Source organism: Stegodyphus dumicola, chromosome 9, assembly GCF_044657685.1.
Source record: "Stegodyphus dumicola isolate Sdum_Otavi_A_Nest chromosome 9, ASM4465768v1".
In the NCBI taxonomy this organism is placed as follows: Eukaryota; Metazoa; Arthropoda; class Arachnida; order Araneae; family Eresidae; genus Stegodyphus; species Stegodyphus dumicola.
The window spans coordinates 110,101,227-110,126,113 of record NC_140776.1 but is presented as its reverse complement, the minus strand read 5'-3'; the positions used below and the strand labels follow the sequence as shown (position 1 = coordinate 110,126,113).

Sequence of the window (24,887 nt, the reverse complement as noted above, 5' to 3'; positions counted from 1 at the left end):
TCCAAGGTTGTCCATAATGTACAAAAGTTTTGAATAAGTCCATTTACTGTTGTAGAATACTGAATACTCTTTTATTTTGTTTTTACTAAATTCTAAATCAAATACATGTGCTAATAATTAACCATTTATTACATGCAGTCTTCATCTATTTAATAATTTTTTAATATTAATAAATATATTTAATAATTTTAAATTTTATTTATTATGTTTATCTTTTATTTTATTTATTTATTATTATTATTATTTTTTTTTTACTGAAGCTTTTTTAAATGATAAAAAACAAAGCACACACAAAATAAAAGGATCTGTTTTGACTATCAAAGCCCACAATACAAAACAATATTGTTTATTGCATGAAATTTAGTCTATTTACAATGGAAAATGATATCCAATGACTGGCCTGCCAGTTCATACTATTTACAAAAACATAGGAAGCATAAATATAATACAATATTACTATTATATCCTAACAGTAAAACTAACATCAATGCAATTTTAATTAAAAATATAGAAATGTACTTTTTCCTTATTGACTTTGCTTTTAGTTTGAAGTTAAAGAAAAAGTATCACAAAATGAAGTTATGTTATTATAAGAAAAACAGATTCAACTTACAATTATTTGAATATATTTAAGTACAATTACTTTCATCTGGACACATATCCACATGTACATCCAACTCTAAGTTTATTGTATAAGCAAAAACTAAGAGAAATGGTGAGTCCTAGTAAATCTGAACTTGAGAATTAGTTAAGCAATTCTGAAATAGATATGACTGTTAACTGAAGTAAACTGAAAATGCATCTTCAATGAGCAATGTTTCAAAAAATCGCAAAATTTGACATTAAGATTGAAATTCCAGGAATCTTGTTAAAGGAAATCCATTCACTTCATTTGATGATTTTGAAAATGCAATTCAAGATTTCAAGAAAACACTAATTACACTGTAGTATTGATAGTTCATGCCATGGAATGGACATCATGCCTCCAATTTGGCCTAGAAAAAACTCATTTTCATCCCAGACACTTTCTTTAATTTGTCCTCGTCCATTCCCTAATTAAAATGTGATGCTTGATGATATTCTGCACAAGAATTTCAATACTTTTTAAAAGTGAAGCGATAAAATCATTTGTTGTTCTGTTACTGTCATGTTAAGGAAGAACTGATGCATCAAAATATACAGGTTTTAAATTACAACAGGTACATCATTTTATATATACAGTAATTTATATTTTTCTTTCCATTCACATTGCTTTTATTTATTTACTTGTTTTTTGCCTTAGAATTTCCTCGTCAGTTGTGTGCCATCAATGGACTAGAAGGTCTATGCTCATCTCCTAACATTTCACGCATTAATACTTTCAAATATATTTCTACCTGACATTCAAAATCATTAAAAGGAATATCAGTTTAACACTCTAAAGCTGCAGAACAGTTGGGATTTTGTGGGGATGAGAGAAGCTCAGATCGCGCCAGTTCTATGCTAAGAAGGACTAGCTAGTTTTCACTTGTTTTCTTAACTATCTTATATATGCTGTTTACTAGTGTTGGTAGATTGTAGGAAATTAAAATTTTTTCATGATTCTTTATGATCTCATTGAATTTAACTTTTAGTGCTGTATTTCAGCTTGTTTTCATGAAAATGCTCTCATATGATACAGAAAAAAGAGATGAAAATAAAATATTTAAACAAAGTACTTTACTGTACAGAATATAATTTTGCATATGTGCATTGTTTGCCTACTTTTAATTTGTCCAACGGGAGAATTTCAATTATATGCAGTATGCTACACAGCGTCAGCCACACTGCGATAGTACTCTTTAATGACTGGTTTGAAAATTCATTAATTAAAGATGTCAAATATTATTAAGAACAGCAAAATCTGAGCTTTAAAGTTCTAATTCTCGATAATATTGCAGGACACAGTATCGAACCCTCACAACATGAATCAAAATGCTGAGATTTTATTCCTTCCACCAAATACTACTTCCTTAATCCTACCACTGGAACAAATTAATCATTAAAACATTCAAAGTCTATTATGTATGGCATGTTTATATCTCTGCAAATAAAGCTCTAGACAAGGAAAGAACGACACACTAATGACATTTTGGAAACAATTTAACATACAACACTGTATAAAAGTATAAAAGTGATTACAGTTGCATGGGAACAAGTGAATTCATCAATAATGAATGCTTGATAGCATCACTGCTGGAGAAATTGTTAACAGTTTTAAAGGATTTCCATCAACTGAAAATGAAACCAAGGAAAATTGCAAAAACAATAGGCAGCAGAGGATATTCAGATATGGAAGAAGAAATCAATGAATTAGTTAAGAATGACAACTGTGAAATGACAAATAAAGAATTAAATGATCATATAATACTAGCTGATGGTGAAAGCAGCAATAGTGACAAACATAAGGAGCCTTTATTACATAAAAATTGTTTTAAAAGGCACAGGAGCCATCTGATTTCAAAATGGAGATTGATTAAACTGAAGAAAGAAGAGGACACTTCATGAAAGGTATTGAAAACTTTCTACTCCTTTACCACAAAACATTTAATGAGTTTCATCAAATATTGTCCCAAGCAAAAATCACTAGCTATTTAAAAAAATAAAAGCACACTGTATTTACTTACTAAGCAGTAACAAAAATCCTTTCGATTAACATTTGTTTCATTTCCCCCTTTTAACTGCTATATATTTAAGTTTATATAAATTGTACATACTTTCGTTAATTGAACTATATTTGAACTGTTTCTTCATAGATAATAAACTATGCAGAATGTGATTTTGCTGTATGTACAGCATGTTAATAATGTAATCTGTGCATGCAAGTAAACATACAGATAGAAATAGGCAGACACCAGAGTTTCACTATTGGTAATACAGGTACAGTTCCACCATACTAATCATGCAGCTCTGTCATAATTTTTATGTAGGACACCTCGAGAAATGGATTCTAGACACTACTATCCCTCTTCTCTTATAATTAAACCACTTGAGAGGACCTTCATCCTGCCAATATTTTTACCCCCTGCAGCCCCTTGTGGGGATGATTTGGGGAAAGAATGATTCAAATGGTTAAAGAGCTTACATGCAGAGTCTTCAGATTACCATCACTGGCTTATAGAAAACTGATTAGTATTTTTTGCAACTGTGAAGGTACGAAAAACTCACGACCACACAATATATATATCTGAGAACTCAAACGAGTTTAACACTCTGACACCTGCAATATTTATGCGTGAGATTTTTTAAGTGAATGTACCAGATTTAGATCATCTTGAATGCATAAATTTGAATAAAAGCAATAACTGAGAGATGCTTTGAGGGAAAGATTTAGAAATGAGTATCTCAGTCAACCATTACAAAGACAATCTAAGGTACGAAAACTTCAAGACATTAAAGAAAATTTTAATCTATGGCAAGACTAGTTCAGATCTGTCTAGAGAAAAATGGTGAAATTAGAGTTGTGCATGTCAAAACAATTTATAGCGAGATAGTTAAATTTACCCCAAAAGACTTATTTTTTTTTACTTGAAATACTGCCAGCTGAATCTACAAACAATGAACTTGCAAAAAACCAAAATAGTCTTGAAAAGTTAGCCCCAGATTCTCTTAGAAATTAAATTATGATAACTAAAAGTAGAATGAGAATTATACCTCCTTCCAGATATATGAAGTAAAGAGCTCTGTTAATGGTGAACTTAAATTGATTTTAGTTCTGATTAGAAACCCACTAATCAAACACTGGGAAGGATGGTGTATGTTTACGATGTTAATGTATTAGATGCAAAATCTGGTAACACTGAAAATATTGTAAAAGTTTAATTTTTAAGAACTGACATATTTTAGTAACAATAAAAATGTCAAAAATGTATTTGGTGTAATGTTTGTTTTGCTTTTTTAATGGAGAAAATAAATTATGTTTCTTTTCATTTTGGAGTGTTGATTAATGGGTAACTTACCAGAAACTTGAAGCATCTACACCTTCTCTGGGATTCAAGCCTGGGACCAACAATATGGCATCTAGCATCATTAACCACTGTACTGATCAGAGTGGATGGCTAAGATACAACAGCCTCACTTTTCGGCCCTCTCCTTTGTCATTCTCTCGGAAGAAAATTACATATTTGATTACATCTTGCATCTTCAATGACATCATTTTCCATAAGTCAGACACATTACATTCTGAATGATATTCACAGCTAAATCATAAGATTCACAATTCATGCACCATAATGAGTGACAGAAAGGATCAATGAAGAAGGAGGAGGTAGACATCATTATCTATTTTGCATTACCTTTTGCAGTGCATGTGGGGGAAATGGAAAGCACAAGCATCTTCTAGCACCTAACGACTTAAAATGTGTCTGCATTCTACGGTGAAAAGTATTTATTTTGGCATATTCTACCATTCTTTAAATTTTATTCCCTTAATTTTGAATTTCTTTGCATATATTTTGGATTAAGAAACAAATGCAACTTTATTAGACATTACAGCAGTATAGGTCTTATGTGATCATTAAACATCAAATTCTGTATGCAGCCATTAGAACATTTCTGTCACTTCAAATACACAAGAACTCTGGAAGGTTGGATTCCCTTGTCTTTGAGGAATTGAATTGATCAATATTTGTTTCTCAAAGTATCCTTGTGATTTTATGAAACTTAAAAACTTTCATATTTTTTCATTTTTAGTCTTAGTTCTCTAAATAGTGATCTAAATTACTTCAGGAAACTATATTAATGAATATTATATAAATACTGATTTTCTGAGCTTTCTCAAGTTATGATATATGACATTATTTACAAGACACACACACACAAAAAGACAAGTGGATATTTAGAGAAACATAAATGAAAGCACACATATTATTTAATTTTTTGAAGGGGAAGTAACGATTTATAACTCTTAAATGAGCAGAATACTATGTATATATCCGAGAGAATCCCTCACAAATATACTTCTCAAATAACACACAGAAAGAAAATAAATGAAACAGGTTAGTAATAAAATAAACATAAAATATTCAAATACTTTAAGCCTTTTCTTTGACTAATTAAGTATACTCAATATTATTTTGGGCCTTTTATAATGATGGAAAAAATATATATAATGCTTTCTTTCATAAACAAAAATCACTGATGGAAAATTTTAGAGATTATGCATTTGTACACATATCATCAAACACTTGCATTCAGTCACAGTCTAAAACTACACTCTGTAATTAAAATATTTGAAATGAAACAAACGAAAAATATACAATGTCTTCCTTCCCTTCAAGTAAAATGGAACATATCCATATATCACATAAGCTATATATAGGGCAAACATATGAACTTTTCAAAAGTGCATTATCAATACAAGACATATGGTTCAGTTTAAAGGTCAAGAACCGATGATATTCAGGAGCAACCAATCAATAAAGGATCTGTAACAAATATACCACTGATGAATATACTACTTTTCACATACCAAACAGTGTTTCCCTGTACAATGATGACTGAGATCCACACAGATTATCCAAGACAGTACAAACTGATCAAGGCAGTGGAGATCATATTTAACTCAATGCTGTTGTCTTGAAATATGAGTAGATGGTATGGTACATGATATAGATCCTAAAATAAATAATGTGCTATTGCCATGCCATTGTGGATTATGGGTTATTGGATTATGCTCCCTATCTTCAGTACCAAAATTATGAAAAGTAGCTCAATGCATGCAAAATGTACCATGTTTTCAGCTATACAGAGTTGACACAAAAACGAGTGTGATACCAAGATCCTGAGAACATGGACCTACATGATCTGTTAAAAAGCATGGCATATTAAAAACGGCATGAAAAGCTTTCTCATGCAATATATCTTTATTAAAGCCTGATACACATGAGGCAAAATGTTGCCCAATGACATGCAAGTTTTCTCCTCCTAATACTGCTTGTCAGTAATCATAACTATACAGGGCAAATACCATGTCTTACTAATAAGAAAAGTTTGCCAAACTTCAGCTTTATGTGAACAAAACAAACAAACAAAAACAAAAAAACAAAAAAAAAGACACTATTTTTTCTGAAATGAAAGAGTCAATACTATTGATTCTATAACTTCAAAAATAACAGTATCAGTTATACCAATTTTCTGGCAAAAACTGGTAATATTTTAAAATCTGGAAAGTTCCGCCCCCCTTAAAAAAAGTTCTACATCAATAATATAATTAAATTTAACAGGAATGAAAAAAAAATAGAATAGAAAAACAATCTAAAGAACTTCCTTAATGCTAATAAACAGCAATCTCTGGTTTATATAACAAATTAATTGTGCCAAGGATAAAATACATTTCTTACTAAAAGCTCTTATTGAAACAAATAAATCAGCTATCATGGTGCCAAATAAACGCTGTTTACTTATTCAGCAGGAGCTATAGAACCAACACTGTTCTTAAATCATTTAGATTATGTGATTCTAAAGAACCATGTTATTGAGTGAATTCATTTAAACTGGCAACAACTTGTCTCGGTTGTGCTAAATAACATTTTTGCCTGTGATGGAATGGAAAACATGTCTATATGCATGTTTTTACATGGAAATGGTTTAGTGATGATGGCAACTCTATCAGCCTAGTTTAAATAACATTAATGTCAACAAATACAAATGAAGCATAATATTTCCTCATGAAAATAGTATTTAAGCTGTTAAAAAAGATTATTACATCCTGCACCAGCCTAAAGACTCTTTTATGCATTGCGAAGAAGGTGCTCTGTTTCATTCAACAGAGTGCATTACTTACCAAGTCATTCAACACAGTGCATTGCTCACTAACCATTAGCACCCAGAAGCCTCCAGGGCTTCGCTTCAGAAGCTTTGAAGGCTTGGAGGTTTCTGGGTGATAATGGCTCGGTGATAAAGCTTTGGAGGCTTCTGATTGGTAATGGCTTAGTGACAGAGCTTTAGAGACTTCTGGATTTATGCTTTACTGAATCCCTCCAAAATGCTGCTGAGAGCAACACTAGATTCATAAATAAAGACTGATATCTAGGATGGAGCAGCATGGCTTGCATTTCTGCCAGCACAGGGAGCAGCTGATGTCTCACTAAGTTCCATGTTTTTCTTCAATGCACAACAACATGCTGCTACAGAATTATATCTACTTTGATCTCTAAATCTACTTCACAAAAATTTTACCAAATAAAAAAAATTAAATTTTATAAAAATTAATTTTTTTATTTGGTAAAATATTTGTGAAGTAGATTGTAGACAGAAGCATAAAAAATTGTGCTAAATTTTAGCACAATTTTTATAACTTTACATAACTACAGAATTCAATATTAAATTTACAGTGTCATTTTCTGTTAATGCATAAAATTTCTGAAGCTGAAACTTGTGTATTCCGCTTAGAATTTACTTAATAAGAAATTGTCAAAAGTTAAAAGAGTAGTAAGATTAATGATTATCAAAGAAGCAGTTTAGACAATAAAAAGGTTTTTTTGGGCAGTCGTCACAATACGTAGTTACTCTTCTTGCTAACCTCTGTGCTTCAGCTGAGGACTGATCCACACGGAGACGTCTATAACAACCCACACAACGTCGTCTTATCCTTTTAATTTTTTCGTTTTCACCACTAATCCTAGCTCTCATCAAACGATGGAGAGTTTTCGCAGAAGGTGAACTGCATGTTGGAAAATGGCCTGAAATATACATAAAATAACACTTAATAACACTTTCTACATGCCATCTTACTAGATTTAAACTGATGATCTAATATCCAGAAAAATCCCAAATCCGGAATCGCGGAAGTTCCGACGAGTCCAGATCTTGGACTTTGTACTATATAAGAAAAATAATAAATCAGGCCATCAAAGCAGTTTGTAGAGAAGATGGGCCTATATTAAGAGGTTTTTCGGAGGAACTTTATTAAGAGGTTTTTTGGAATATACTGAACACAATAAAAAATACTGGTCATTTGTGGGCTCAAACAAGACTTTTAAGTTCTAATAATAATTATGTTCACAAAGGTTGTGTGATTTTATATATTTTGAAGAAACTTTGGAAATATCACAGATAAAATAGTTAGCTTAATGAATGAACTTAAAACATGCATGGCAACAATGGAGATATTAACAAGTTAATTGAATTTCACTCAGTATCTCAGCCAAATGAATATTTAATTCAGCAAAATGAGTTAAATGCAGTATGCAATGAAAGAGAGGAAGAAGAAGAATCTGATAAAACTGTCAACCCTTTGACAATCATAAATATGAATGAAGCCTTAGCATTTTGGGAAATTTTTGACTATCATGGAAGAAAGTGGTTGCAATGGAGAACATACATCTAAATCACATAGGGCAACTGAAAAAGATACAGTATGTGATAGAACCCTTTATCATTAAAAAAAAAAGGTGGTATTCAACTAATTTTTGACATATTTATAAAGAAAACACATCAATAATTATGCATATTCATGAAAAAATATATTTAAATACAATTTACGCTTTTAACATCCATCTACTTTCAAACATTCAACATTCGCACACATTTTCAGGAACTAATTATGTGTGAAAATGAAAGGCTGTCAGTATAATTAAGTAATCAAAGTGTATTTAAAGAAATTGAGATATTTCAGGGAATGCACTGATACAACTTTCTATCTTAATGCAAATGCGACAGGTGTTTAAAAGTACAATAGGCAAATGTGATAGATACTTTTATCTCTTCCCATTAAAAAAAAAAAAAAAAAAAAAACTTTCCTTAATGAGGAACTTTAATTTTGTGAAAGCAGAAATAATCACAAAAGACAAATCTAAAGAACATACAGAATGACTCACTATGCAAACTTCTTTTAAGTAATTATTCTTACAATAAAACAATACATAATATAAACATTTTTTTTTTTTTTTTGCCATAAACTAGTAACTAAAAAAATGCACAAATTAAAGGGAAACGAACTTCAAAAATTTACAATGCATAGCAGAACTAAAAATATATAAAGAAAATTTATACTTACTATCTGAAGCATTTTGGTCTAAGATAACTACTGAAGTTAAGGGGTTTGAAGGAATTATAGGCACAGGAACTAAATCTGAACTTGTAATATTATGTATCAGTGGTTCAGTTGATTTGGCAGAAGGTTTAGATATTTCAGACTGTAATAAATATAAAAATAATTGCTATGTTAGGCACAATAAACTATTAAAAACTCTCTGTATCATAAAACTCAAGTCACAATCAATTTTCCTTCTCATGCTAAAATTATTATATAACATTTTTTCAGTTTACAAAATCTTTACTACCATTTTCCCCTAACAACTGAGAACAGACAATAGAGTGCAAGTTAATTGGGAGAAAGTGATTTTTTCACACAATTTTAAGTTGGTTGCTAGCCGGCAATAGCAGGTCCCTCTCTATAATGTCTGGATGTCTGCTTTTGACTATCTAGAATTGGTTTAGATAATAAATTAGGATTGTTGCACCATTTTTAAACTTGTTTCTGGGAGAAGATAAAGTTACTTTTGAATGCTTTTTAAATAGATGTTGCATTTGTTCATTTGAGTGTACTAAAAATAGATACAATGCCAGGGATTTTCAGCAAGAAACTTTTGTCAGATGACGACATCATCGGAGCTGTTGCTGATGTAGTTTACAAAGAATCCGACAATGATGAGCCACTTCCATCATATCACATACAGATGGAACAAAAGCATTGGAAAGGCTTTATGCTAAGTGGAACAACATGCATCAGCTTCCTTTATTCATATGATTCATTCTATTCATATTAAAGAAATGATGAAATTAAGCAGCGAGTCTCCAAATTCCCAGCCTTCAGTAGAACCGAATTTCTTAAACATTCCTACTAATGATATGTAAAATTTTTGTAACAAATTGATACATTTAATAAATACTTACTATAAAAATATCCATTTCCATCAATTAAATAATTTTCTTTTCATTCACCACTTTAACCAAAATTTTGCTTAACTAGCTTAACCCCATTCCCATTTAGGTCAGTTAAGAGGGAGTCTTCTATATTTACCAAATAATAGTGTCATAACGGAAATACCAAATCACTGATATCATGCTAAAAGTATTTTTCCCCCACTCCAATCTGCCTCAAGGTAAAGAAGCAGACGACATCACTCAACTTCTCTTTCTAATTCACGATTCCTGTGGTTGTATTCCCTGAGCTTTGTTATTTCACGAGATTGTTTAGCACTGTCATTTTGTTGTTTTGTCCAGATTTTTTTAGATAAAAATATTTTTAATTTCAGTGCTTCTTAATACAATGGGAGGTATGAAACAAGCTCATGATTTTACTGCTTACAGTGTTGAAAAATGTGAACATGTTGCATTGAAGGTAATGCAAAAAGTGAAAATTTTGCAAAAGATGGAGGTAGATGCTACTCGATATATAACAGAATTGTATGGAACTGCGATATGGATCATATTTGATATACAGAAAAATTATGAAAAGCTGTTGAAATTTTACAGCAATAGTGATTTTAACACCAGAAATATTTGCATGAGGCGAAATTGTCAAATCTTGATGTTGTCTTGTACGAGTGGTTCCATCAGTGACCAAGTGATGGGATACCAATTTCAGGAGTGCTCCCAAGAGAAAAGGGAAATAACATTACCTCTAATTTAAAAACAGAAGCTGTTATTTTAGTCATGAGCCCTGACACATCTGCTTTGCTTTACGATTAGAAAAACTAAGCTTATCCACATTTAGGCATTTTCGCTGGAATTTGCATTATGCATAAATGGAGAAAAAGATCAAATTTGACAACTTTGGCATCATAATATAAATTAATTGCCACTGCAATCATATGAAGTCGAGATTTTAGGATGCAAATAAGCCATATTTTTTATCCCCCTCAGAGTTTATAGTGCGATCATAGGGTCCATGGAATCTACCAAACACTGAAAGTGATGCTATTAGTTTCTTACCAGACTATTACCTATATATTGCCAAGTAGCTATGCTAATATGCACAAAATGAAGTTTTATTCAAGTTTATAGAAGAGCATGTGGCAATGTTCGAAAGACTTAAAACTGGAAGGAATGCGAATAGGCATCTGGTTTGCAGCAAGTAGTTGGCCATTTGTTACTGCCATGAGTTTCATCTACTGCTGGTCTGAAGTAATGTCATCTATAAAATTTTGCATATAAGAATTCATTATGGCTGATACTACTGTTACAGACTAGAACAAATATTTGGGAGAAATATGTGTCTATGAGATGCAGAGTCATAAAATTAAAAAAATAGGTTGTCAAGGCTTAACTGCAGAGACTATGAAACCCTGTTCTTGAGAAGAAAAATAATGTTGGCCGCGTTCTGCTGCCTTGATGGAATTTAGGTGGTGTTTAACAAGAAACTACAGAAATCTTTCTTGTTACAGTTCCTGAATGAAATGCCATGACTTCATTCAATGCAATTAAATAAAATATCAAAAAAGGAACGACCATTTATTCCGACTTATAAAGCAAAGAATTACTAAAAGCCAGTTTCAATCTTTTCAATTTTCCACCACAGATTTAATTTTGTGGATTCACATTCTGAAGTTCATACACAAAATATTGAGTGGGAATGGGGTTATTAAAAATGGCAAAATAAACAAAAAATATAGGAGTACGGCAAGACACCATTTGAAATCATACTTAGCAAAGTTAAAGTGTAGAGAGCAGCAGAAAGTCATAGTTCAGGGTAAAAAATTCCTTGAAGCTATTTTATAAGTGACTGCCAAACATTTTTCACCCGAAATTTAAAAGGGGGGGGACACCATTTGTATTAAAATTATTGCCAAAGTTAGCCAATCCTTCTTCACTAACATATAAACAATGAAGTTTCAATACTAATTATTTTGCTTATTAAATGTGACACTTTTTTTAATTTATGTGAGTATTATTTACTGATATAAATTATTACTAAATTTTTTTTAAATACCTGTTCAGATGCTGAGTTCATCTGCACTATCCTGAATGATCTTCCATTATAGTCATGATCAGGAACTGGATCGACTTCAAGTTCTGGTATAGAAATTTCAGACAACGGCACAGAAACTGATTTTAGTGGAGAATTTACAAGCCTTTTTGTAGTTCTAGGCAGAATTATAACACCACTTGGTAATAAAGTATTTGAATTACTAATGTTTGCTGATGCACTTGTTTGGCTCACAGTTGGTTCACCACTTACCAAATGTGGTACTTCTTTAACATTGGAAACAATTTCATTATCAACTGATGCAGAATCAGACACTTTATTTTGCACGCATATTCTTTTCTGTCTTGATGCCATAGATCCAGTTGTAGAACTCAAAGCAGTAAATGGATTGTGAGTCTCTTGAAAACCTACATCTTGAATAATTTCTACAAGACCTTTCACATCTAACGTCTTGGTCGTTTTCAGAACATCTTCTAATTGGTCATAGGTTACATAAATTTCCCCTTTGTACATGAAGTCGATGATATCTTTAAGAATGCTGTATTTTACATTGTGCATTACAATGATAGGATGTTTGCATGGATTTGTTGTAAATAAGTTATGGAAAAACTTACTTCCTGCAGAAAGAATGACTTTATGGGCTTTAATTAATTGTCCTTCACAAGCTAGAGTAACATCAACAAAGTTCTCCATTGATCTAAGGTTTTCAAGTACATTTAATGTACTTGAAGCATGATTCTTCAATTTAAAACAAAAGTGAGACATTATGATATGCCAAAAAACTTCGAGGTTTCCACAGAATCTGAAATTGAGAACAGAATATAATTAAATATTATAAAGTGAATATTTATTAATTATTAATACAATAGATGCCACTTAATGTGACTGCAATTAATGTTATTCGATTCTTATCGAATAGCGAAAGTCACATCCGTTTGCATGTGAAAAAATGGAAAATACATTGCTTATTGTGATCAAGTCAATTAATGCTATCGAAATATTAAAGAATAATTTTTTTAACTGAAGCAAAGCTGTCCATTAAAAAATGAAACACCCACACAACAGCTGCCATATTACACAACAGTTGCCATATTACTATCTAAATTTTTTGTCTACATTTCAAACTTTAAACCTAAAATGTCTCCAAAAGCACGGTTTTCACACATGCAAAAACCCTGTTTTGAACACACAACAGCTCAAAATCCGAAAGAAAAACAAAAAATTTAGATAGCAAAACGTAAAGTTTCTAACAAAAAATATTTGACAAGAATCCATGTACAATGCATCCTGTTTAAACTTTAAAAAAAATCTACGAATTGCACAATCTAGACACTATGCACTAATAATAATAATAATAAAAAAAAAAAAAAAAAAAAAAAAAAAAAAACTAAAATAAATTTCGAACAATTCAAAAAAACAATAATAACGACAAATTCATACTAAAAAAAACAATAACCATAACATTCTACAAAATAAGAACAAGAATAAAATAAAATGCACTTATAATGAATTAATGCTTTTTAGAAAAGCAGAAATACCAATTTCATACCGCCTTTAACCCGCGAGCCAAAATTACGAACACGAGAAGGCGGTGGGTATGTCATACCCGAAAGCAATTAACACGTTTTAAATTACATTAATAATATCAATATGAGTATAAATGTGGATTAACATAAAAAACAATGAACTTTAGAATATTTTAAAGAATAAAATAAATGAAGTACTTAACATACAATTATTTTGCACATCTCGGGCACACTGAACACATATGCTCTATACAAATACTGATATTACATTTCTTGCACAGAAACCGTGTCTTTCTGTCCTTGTTTTTAGGGCACTCAGCGCATCTTCTGTAAATGTTTTTCATCTTTTTAGATGGTGTTTCTATGTTGCAATCTCTTGAAAGTATTTTTCTTTTAGTTTCAAAGGGAGCATGATTTGCTACCGCCGTTGATTTGAGTAATCTTCCACTTTCGAATAACTAGTATTTCCTAGAATTTTAAAGATAATGCTTTTAGAACTAGTCCCAACATTCATTTGGAATTTGTTTTTCTTCCATACCAAGCCATTTTTACCAACATAATTTTCATCATTTCATTGATTTTCTAATTCACTATCTAATTCAGTGTCTGTATCACTGTCTATTGATGAATTATAAATGCTGTTGTGTTCTTCATCTATTAATTCTTCCTCCTCTTCTCTAAACGTTTCATCATCTGTTGAAATGGTTTCTAGCATATTTCTGAACCTCTTCCATTTCTTTATCATAACTTATATGCTACGCCATGCTGACTAACTAAGAAAGTGAGGGTGAAAATCTGAGAGACGCGAGAAGGCGCGCGGGTGTCACATACCCAAACGGTACAATTCCTACAAAAGTATTCAAAGAATCACTCCACGAATTTTCCAGCTTCATGAATGTGATCTTGAATTCAGCTACAAAAGGTTTCGCCCATTTCCAGGAAAACAGTTTTGAGATAAGGGACATAGAATATGCCCCTGGGTATCAGATACCTGGCGCGCGTGCTCGCAGGTTAACATGCCGCTACATAATCACTATCGTATTTATATAACAGCCAGACACATTATCCAGAAAATTCATACTATGGTTCACAAATAAATAAAATCACAAATCCCTACTTCTGTCATGCACAGCCACTAAAACTAATCTCCCAGACCCTCTTTCCACACCTCCAAATACTCACTGCCCCTCAACAGGATGGCCACAATGATATTTCCTTTTGCCGAACTTTAATTCAACAACTTCCACCACTTTATCTCCCCCCCCCATCTTCTCAGACACAGAGCATGATGCGAACGAATGAGCTCCAATGGAAGATTTTTCAAAATCAACAGGGTTGCCATACAACACGCAATCACACCTAAAACCAGCGCAGAACACAATATCGCCACATTTGATGAAATTAGGATGTATATCAGAGTCGTACCCTGAACATTATTAGGTAAAAATTACGCAATGAGAATTGTATCAAGTGGAAATACAGTCAAAAGTCGTTAATCCGGACTCGTCGCGACTTCGGCGATTCCAGATTATAGATCATCAGTTTAAATCAGGTAAGATGGCATGCAGAAATTCTAAAATTAAAAATATGAAACCGTAATTTATGAAATAAAGAACAATTATAATCTAAAGGGTATCAAAATTTACAAAAAAAAAAAAAAAAAGCTTAATATTTATTTGTTTACTTTATTAAACATTTCTTTCAATGTAAGTTGTTTAAGTTGCTTCGTTTTATGTGATAATACTTTCTCTTTAATTCTATAAACAGACATAATTTCTTGTTCAGTTACAAAGTTCCGCTGTTCAAGCCCTATAATTGCTGTGTCGAAAATACCGACTAATTTGTCAATTGAAATTTTTTCGTTTTCAATAACCTCTGTGTCACTTTCTTCACTATCGGAAGCGAATTATAATGACGAGAAATTTGATTTAAATCATATCAAAGACGGAGTACATCGAGATGAAATACTACATTTAGTAAGGAATTATAAGCCAAATAAAATAAAAACATCTGTCCTGAAGATAAGGATAGTGCTGACAGATGAACTTCCAATTCATTACGCGCCCCGGTGTTCCCCCCTCCCCCCCGGCCGCAGAGCAGCGTGAAATTGATAAACAGATTTCGGAATGGTTAGAGAAACAAAGGATATGCCTTTATCCATTTTTTGCAGCAATTTCACTTTCTGTTTAATGGACTTTGAAACATACTTTCGCTTTGTAGATCCTTTACATATTAGTAAATATTTATCGGAAATTCTATTTGACATAATCGAAAGTTCAAGCTTACTTTTATAAAATTGCTCTAACAGTCTGCAAAAAATAATAAGCCAGATCCAATTCGAAGATTAAGGAACAACGCAATCTGCAACATTAACTGAATTAGATAATTTTAGCTTAGCTCATACCGTCCGTTATACATTAAACCCGCATGCGCACACGCATATTCACAGCAGTAAAGGTCTTAGGCGCATGCGTCAACGCGACGCATGTGCAGAAAGTTTGCAGCTTTGAGGTCCGGATTATGGGTGTCCAAATTAACGACTTTTGACTGTAATTAAGTTATCAAATAAAAAAATCAATTCTCGTTTCTTCCATCTACTCCCTTAATCCAAGGCTTGATGAGGAGGGAATTCTTTGGTTGAAAGGTCGCATTCAATTTGCAGACTGCCACGAGAATTTAAAACGCCCTATTATATTACCCTCTACATGCAAGTTCACCGAGTTGATCAACATGGACTCTCATGAAAAGGTATTCCATGCTGGAGTTAATTCGACACTAACTCAGATCAGAGCCAAATATTTGATCATTATGGAAGGCAGCGCATTAAGATTATCGTCAGCAAATGTGTGATATGCAGACGATATAGTGATCGTCCTGGGGTACAGGATATCACTCCACTTCCTCCAGACAGAATCCAAGAGTCACCTCCATTTGCCATGACCGGGTTGGACTTCACCAGTCCATTTTTTACAAAAGACAGGCAAGGTTAAGTTTAAATGTTGTTGTTAACATGTGCGGTCACTCGTGCCTTACATATAGAGATAGTAACTGATCTCAGCACTGAAAGTTTTTTACTAGCTTTCCAAAGATTTTTAGCTCACCGAGGACAGTGTACCTCAGTGATAATGGCAAGACTTTTAAAAGAGCTGACAAAGTACTAAAACATATTTTCAAAACTTTGAGTGACTCATCTGTGAAAGAATTATTTTCTGCTAGAGGCATAAAATGGAAATTTATTATTGAGAGGGGTACATGGAAGGGTTTTGGGAGCGTATGGTACAAACCATAAAATCCAGTTTACGCAAAATTATTGATCGATCATCCCTTACTGTGAAAGAGCTTGAAACAGTGCTCATTGAAATCGAGGGAATGATTAATTGTAGACCAATTACCTACGTGTTTACCGATTCCAATGAACCTTCTCCACTAACAACATCTCGTTTTCTGGTTGGTAGACAATTACTATCTCTGCCTGCTAATCAAATAACATCAACTTATTCGATTGGATCAAGAAATTCAATTATTAAATGATATAAATACCATCAAGATATTTTAAACCATTTTTGGAAGTGTTGGAGAATGGAGTACCTTTTTAATCTGAGATCTGCCAATATTTGTCCTCCACACTCAAACGCATCTCAGTTTAAAATCAACGATATTGTCTTGATTCATAACGATAAACATCCCAGAAATTTCTGGACAATAGGTAAAATTTTGGAATGAATGCATGGCAGAGATGGTAAAATAAGATCTTGCATAATTAAAACACCTACTGGTACCTTAAAAAGGCCTAAAAGACAATTGTTATATAATATGGAACTTAACTAATGTTTGTATTTTGTATTTCTAAGTTTGATTCTCCCGACTTCGCTGATAGGTACCATTTAATGTTTTGTAAAATTTATGTGCTTATAACTACGTATGCATGTTTGTTATATTTAACCATTTCTCCAGGATTGATTGTCGAAATATTAATTGAATATTCTAGAATATATTATTGAAAGATAAACTTTTCACCGATTTCAGGTAGGGAGTGTTGAATAATTTGAAAGGAAAAAAGGCTACAGTGTGCTGGTGCTCGCACTGTTGGGAGAGAATAAAGTTTGTTTATGTTGAAAGGGGCGGCCTAAAAATACGCTCTGTATATAGTGAAGTAAAATATTGTTAAAAATGTAAAAGTGTTAAAACTTTGTGAATCACAGTCATCTGATTTAGAAATGCACAATTATTAAAAGCCATTAGCATTGGACCCGTCAATAGCACGCCCTCGCTGCGATGCTGTCTGACCCATTCAATCATCACTTTGTCATGATCATCACTTTTAGCATAACGAAAACTTTTTCTGTTATTCATTGCAAGTAAGGTGTCGGAATCCACAAAAAATTCAAAATGTTCCTTTTTCTTTTTGTATATGCAGTTGACTTTCCAATACAGCATGTCATATACAGTTGACTTGTCCAATACCAATGTCATACTCCTCGCATAATTTTGAGACGGATATGCCTTTATCCATTTTTTGCAGCAATTCCACTTTTTGTTTGATAGACATTGAAACATGCTTTCGCATTGTAGATTCTTTGGCAGCTCCAGAATTTGAAACTCTTTTTGACATAATCGAAAGTTCAAGCTTAATTTTTATAAAATTGCTCTAACAGTCTGCAAAAAAATAATAAGCCGGATCCAATTAGAATATTAAAGAATAGCACAATCTGCAACAATAACTGAAATGCCTTAGAATCAGTAAAGATAATTTTAGCCTAGCTTATACCGTCCGTTATACATTAAATGTGCTTGTGTACACGCATGCGTAAAGCATACAAAAAAAAAAAAAAAATTATGGCCTTGAGGTCCGGATTATAGATTATTCTAGATAATGGACGTCCAGATTATGGACTTTGTACTGTATATTAATAGCTAAATATTAAATTTTTCGACTAATGCTAATTTAAAATAGTTGTCGAATGGTTAATTAATCATTAAATAACATACTTTAAGGTAAAAATATTTGAAAGTTTCAGAAAAAATTTACCAAGGTGAACAAAATTTGAGAATAAATAATGACAACTTAATCTCTTCTCTTATTTATTAAATCTTCTTCATATAAATAAAAATACGTTAAATTTATACGTAAATAATTATAAACTTCTACTACATAAATTTTACCATTATTTCAGACTATAGCTTGACACTTGACAGCATTCTGATTTTGATAGTTTATAGCCTTGGAGAGAAATTATTATTGTTAATGAATGTAGATGCTTATCACTCAATGAGGTATTTTTTTTTTATTAATTTTCAAATGTAAAAAAAAAGCTGTTCACATATAAATGTATTACTTAACAAAGAAATTATTCTTAGTGCAAAACTTGTATACACTTTTGTTATTAGGACCAAATTCAGAAATGTATGCTTGTATGCATGTGTGTATGTATGTGCTTTTATGTGCATACATATGTAAAATATGCACATAAAAGCACATACATACATTTTTATGTATACACACACATACATATGTACATATCATACATGAACACATACATAAATACATTTCTGAATCCGGTCCTAATAACAGAAAAAATACAATCTATATCATCAAATCTTTAAATATGATTTATAATCCACTTTTAGATTTTCTGGTGCATTATTCATGTTCAATTTTAATAGTAATAAAACTAACATAAACCCGGACTTCGTGAAAATAGATAAGTTTACTGGCTACAACACACCGAACAACAGTTTAAAATAGTCATCTCAAACTCATGGCCTGCTAAGTCTTTCAGTTATGTGTTTGTTGCAAATACAGCATTGTAAAAATTTTAATATTTTCATTAAGACTGCTTTCTGTTTTTGTTCATTTCATTTATATGTGTACTATTTAATGTTTTAGTTAACTTACTTTTGTAAGCCCTGTGTTGTACATTTGCGGTGCACTGGGAGACAGTATGCATTTCAAAAAACACGAATTACCCAGCTCTCTGAGGAAAACCAAAACCAAACTGCAGCATGTCATTTGAACATGGATGAAGAAAAATCACTTGCCACTATATCACTTACCAGTGGAAAAAATGGGTACCATTCGGTTTCGAGGGCCGTAAAAAATTGCCAACTATTGTTGATGCCAATGCTGTGAAAAATAATTGCAGCAAGAAAGGAAGTATACTAGTAAATAACTAAGATTGATGTTAATTTCATATAATACTTTTTTTATTATTATAATTTATATGAAAAAGGCTAAACATGACTGAATGGAAGCATAACAGTAAATAGCTATTTCAGATCATTATTATAATTTATATAAAAATTGCTAAACATAACTGAATGGATGCCTGCATCGCTATTTCGCTACCGACTTATCGCTAAAGCATAATTTCATCTCGTTGGTTGTTCAAACGTAATTTTCTATAATGAATGATGCCTTTTCTTTGAAAATATTCTCAGTAAAGTGCAGAATCGCTCACTTATTTCTTTGCCGCTTTGGTACAGCTTGAATATAGGATCCCATTGGCGATTTTCTGGCTTGGCGCACTGTTTTTCTGGTAACCCAGTAAATTCTAGAATACTCCACTATGGCAACCCTGTCGCATTCCCGCATGTTTTAAACTGGAAAGTGCCATTTTCTTTGCTGGAGCAGAAGCTGACTGAGTGAACTGGTTCTACTGATTTTTTTTTTTTTTTTTTTTCTATTATTTCTATTTTATTTCTCTATATTTTTAGATTAAGATGCCATCTGTGTTAAGCGTTGTAGAGAAGTTTCAGGGGGTATTAAAGGGGAATTTAAAATTTGAATTTTCAAATGGAAGGATGACCTTAGGAAAGCGTGGCATAGCCAACAGATTGTTTCTTGTGCATTTATGTCAAAATCAGCAATTATTCTTAGACTTTTTAAAGGAAGCAGGCTTGATAAAGGGGGGATTTATATGTGAGAAATGTAATTCCGAAATGAAATTTAAAGCTAAAAAGTCAAAATCAGATGGTTTCATGTGGGTGTGTAGGAAAGTGATGGCAGGGAAGGAATGTGGATCTCAGAAGTCAATTAGATATGGATCATGGTTTTGTAACAGTAAGTTGAGGATAGATGAAATTTTTTTTTAACATACGAAATATTTAGAGGGAATAAAACTGCAGCTATTGAAGAAGAGTACTTTTTGGCTTCTAATGCATTAGCAGACTGGAGGCAAATTATAAACAAAACTATTTTAGATTATATAGAACTATCATCGGAAAAAATAGGTGGTATTGGCAAAATAGTAGAAGTAGATGAAAGAACGGAAATACAATAGAGGGCATGCAGTTGAGGGGCAGTGGGTTTTTGGAGGGGTTGAGAGAGATTCTGGCAAACTATTTTTGGTAGCTGTCCATGATAGGAGTGAGAGAACATTATTGGGCATTATTAAGGAGTAGATTAAGCCAGGGACCACAATTTATTCTGATAGTTGGAAAAGCTATAATTGTTTAAGTAGAAAGGGTTTTGAGCATTTGAAAGTAAATCATAGTTTGTATTTTGTTGATTCAGACACCAGGTGCCATACAAACACAATAGAAAGTACATGGAGGCATGTAAAAAGCTCCTTGCCAACACATAATCGGCAAACAGATTTTAAATTTTATTTGGCTTTTTATATTTTCACTAAATCTTGCAAGGAGCAAAATATTGATGTATTCAACAAATTTCTAGAAATTGTAAGGGACATAAATTGGGCAAAGTGTAGGATTTCTTTGTAAATTTACCATGATTTTGTAAACTTTACTAAATTTCCAGCATTTCTTATATTTTTAATTTAAACATGTATTCTGAACTCCTGTTTTCAGTTTTACAACTCAAAACTTGCATTTTCAATACTGCTCCTTAAAATATGCCTCCATGTACTTGTGTATTTTCAAACTTTTCTTTACTTTTAATTTAAACATGCATTCTTAACTCCTATTTTCATCATGCTTTTAATTTAAACATGTATTCTAAGCTCCTATTTTCAATTTTACAGCTTGTAATTTGTATTTTTCAGTATGACTGCTAAAAATATGCCTCTATTTATTTATTTATTTTCAGTTTCACTGTTTAAATATATATTCTAAATTTGCATTTAAAATTTTTCTTGTTAAAATGTTCATTCTAACATCTATTTTCAATTTCAACTGCTTTTACAAGACTAAACTTTTATTTTCAATATTACTACTTAAAATATGCCCCTACTTACTTATGTACCTTCAAATTTGCTGTTTAAACATATATTCTAAAATTGCTTCTGGTTAAAATGTGCTTTCTAACTTCTGTTTTCAATTTTAACGGCTTTTCCATGGCTTGGCGACATTTCTGGTCGCCAAGCCAAAAAATTGCCAATGGGGTCCTATACTCAAGCTGTTCCACCGCTTTTTACAAGGGTAAAAACAATTGGATTTTTGTCAATTTTCTTTTACTTTTTAAGTGAAAATAGGTCGATGTGTACATAGATAAAGTCAAGGGTGTGTGCAGTGCCATTTTTGTGCAATTCTAGGATTTTTTTTTAAGTGAAAATAGGTCGATGTGCACATGGATACTGAGTATGTGCAATTCTTAAAAACGCGTCAAGCAGTGGGTGATTCTGCACTTTACCCAAAATTCTATTGCCGACTTTTCGTCACGGGCAATTCCAAAATTGTTAAATCCATAGGATATCAAAAAAAGGATTTAAAAATTAAACTAGTATTTCAATGGCGTCTTAAGAAATATAGAACTATATAAACTTACGCAGTGTAAAATCAGCGTGTACGCTATATTTGGTGCGCTGTTTAAATGGGCGCGTTTGCTAGATTTGGTGCTTTTGCGCATACATTTTCGCTGCAATTTTTTTACGGCCCTCAAAATGGAATAGTACCAAAAAATGTGCTGTGGGATATTGATATGACTGCAATATTGATAGTGCAGGCAACTACTCTAGTGATATTGGCATCCAGTTTATACAAACAAGCATGCAATAATTAAAACTCCACTAAAATCCTGAAGGATACTACTTTCACTGCTTTATATTATCATTCAACTAATGTAATTAAAATGGTCTTGGGCTGCAATCGCATAAAGCAGCAACTAATGTAACAAAATAAATATAGAACAGATGTATCAGATACACCACGTTGATGAAGTTACTGTCAAAAATTTTCTGTGAGAAAATTCCGTTTTCGCAGACTTGCTGGGCATCAGGTGCAAAATGTAAGCAAACAAACCAAAGAAAAAAAAAAAGGTTAGTAAAAAAAATAATAGAAATATATAAAAATGAGTTGCCATAGGAAATAAAATCCAATAAGATGGCATGCACGAGACAAAAACTGCCATATTTGACAAGCGGTACATCTGCCACTTATACCATATAAATACATAGATAATTCTGTTGCAGACAAATATTACAACAAAATTTAAGCCACTTGCTTACATTTCAAGTCCTGAATAAAAAACTTTTTTTTTAATCTGAGCTATTACCAAATTTGATGTGAATAAATTTGGTTAAGTTAAAATTAATAAATATGAACATACTGCAATACAAAAATGGTAGTTTATGTAAGAATAATAAAATTTCCTGCATTTATCTTTTTTAACTGTATATTAACAGGAAACTAGTAAATGTCACTTAGAACAAGTTCCATACACAGTATGCTATTTTCTATTTACGAACAAATATTGAAAACACTCTAGTACCAAACAATAAAACATCCCTAAATTTATTGCTATCATTTTTTAATGACTTTATTTCTTCATATGCTATTAAACATTCATAAAATGTCTCAATATTTTACCAGGATAGGACAGCCAGCCCAGGAGCTCCAAAATCAGAATTTACTAGCTGTATGGATTATCATTCAAAAGTAGCCACACATAATTTTCTACAACAAGCAATAACTACCACATAAACTGTCTAGTGCAGCATTTTTCTGAGATAATTAATGCTAAGGAGAAAACATTAGCAACAATTATCAGACAAACAATTTAGTATAACATTTTGAGGGTACTTGTCTGTTAGTCAGATAAAATGTATCTTCTAGGTATTTAGGGAGCAAGATAAACCGCGAAATATGGCACATAATGAGCCAATAACTATCAGTACTATCTTAACATTATTGGCCCCTCAGCAAACTAGTGCGTAGCGGCTCCTACACCAAACTCTCGTAGAGATGGATTGTTTGTCCAAGGACTCCTAAACTTGTGGGCCCATGCGTAAATGTCGGGGCTGCTTCTATGTGCTAAAACGTAGTTGCTGCCTTTAACCCGCATGAACAAATTCATCACGCCTATACTTACTCTTGATAATTAGCGACATTGGGGAGGGGCCGTCTAAAAAAAGTATATCTATAACTTATAGTTAGGTTTAAATTTATTAATATACAATATGACCAGAAAAAAAAAAAAAAACAGATCATGAGGGAAAAAAAAAATACAGAACTTTATAACCCCATTGATAAGCTTACTTGAATTTTTAAGTGATACTAAATATTAACAACAGTAATGTCGTTTATGAGCATAAGCATAAATTGTTACAATCTAAGGCACTTTTTTAAACTTCAGTTTCAGACAAAACCTACACTTGTCACTTTCAATACGCTTTAGCATGCGCTGAAATTTTATACGAAAACATTAGATCCGAAAGTTAAACATGAGGATATAGAGTTGAATTGTTTAGAGACTGGGCATTTGTCATAATTTTTTTTTGAAAAAGATGTCGTGCATGTGTTATCTTTTACTGGAAAAGATCCCCTATTTTTTATTTTCATTTATTGAACTGAATTATTGAATCATTTATTCATTTATTGAATCTAATTACATTTGTTGCAAAACTACCAGTTTAATATCAGAATACCTAATGTATGCTTGCTGCGGTATTTAAAAAATATCATTAACTATGTAAAAGTAAAGTCTATTTTCTCTTGCAGTAATTATTTACTTTTTTATTCTCAATTTAATATCTCTTTTTCAACGATTAAAAACTCGCAGTGAAAGAAACAATTTCAATTAAATAACAAAAATGTAACAGTAATTATATAAATAATCCTGAAACAATCTTAATAGTATTGTTTTATATTGTTACACACAGGGTTGAGCTATAGGAGGCTAGAGCTATTCGTTAAATTTGTGTTCAATCACCAGCAGTTGAGCAGCCAAAAGTCACCAAACACTGCCAGTTTGGTCCTGGGTTCGAATCCCGACAACAGGCTAGCTGCATGGGCATTTTCCTGGTTTTTCCACGTGAAACATATATATACAAGCCAGTTTCCTTTAGAAATTAAGGTATTCTTACCTTTAGGCAGATAGCCCGCAAGTTGTTTGGTGTTATTAAATAGAGCAAACCAAACCTTTTCTTTTTGTTTGTGACTTAGAAAGTACTGCTGCTGAATGTGTACGTGTCTATATAATTTTATACTAGTTCGAATTCATATAGAAAACTATT

General features: G+C 32.0%; 1 protein-coding gene across 2 annotated transcripts; it reads right to left on the bottom strand.

Moving 5' to 3' along the window:
* Window positions 1–322: 322 nt before the first annotated feature.
* On the bottom strand, window positions 323–24,114 carry LOC118179419 (uncharacterized). Of its 2 annotated transcripts, none has more exons than XM_035348601.2 (4): window positions 24,025–24,114; window positions 11,954–12,752; window positions 9,017–9,155; window positions 323–7,700 (listed from the first exon to the last, which is right to left on the bottom strand). In XM_035348601.2, the coding sequence occupies exons 2-4, from the start codon at window positions 12,713–12,715 to the stop codon at window positions 7,456–7,458; spliced, it is 1,146 nt and encodes a 381-aa protein (XP_035204492.1). In that variant the 5' UTR covers window positions 12,716–12,752; window positions 24,025–24,114; the 3' UTR covers window positions 323–7,455. The 2 variants fall into 2 exon arrangements, with proteins under 2 accessions (XP_035204492.1, XP_035204485.1); XM_035348594.2 differs by having other exon boundaries at window positions 23,911–24,106.
* Window positions 24,115–24,887: the final 773 nt, after the last annotated feature.

What these genes read in the sequence shown, in the direction of transcription:
- LOC118179419 (XM_035348601.2), bottom strand. Translation starts at nt 12,715, where the DNA reads ATGTCTCACTTTTGTTTTAAATTGAAGAATCATGCTTCAAGTACATTA. An exon ending in TGAACTCAGCATCTGAACAG is followed by an intron (nt 9,156 to 11,953) that starts GTATTTAAAAAA and finishes TATTTATTACAG; the next exon opens with TCTGAAATATCTAAACCTTC. An exon ending in AGACCAAAATGCTTCAGATA is followed by an intron (nt 7,701 to 9,016) that starts GTAAGTATAAAT and finishes TGTATATTTCAG; the next exon opens with GCCATTTTCCAACATGCAGT.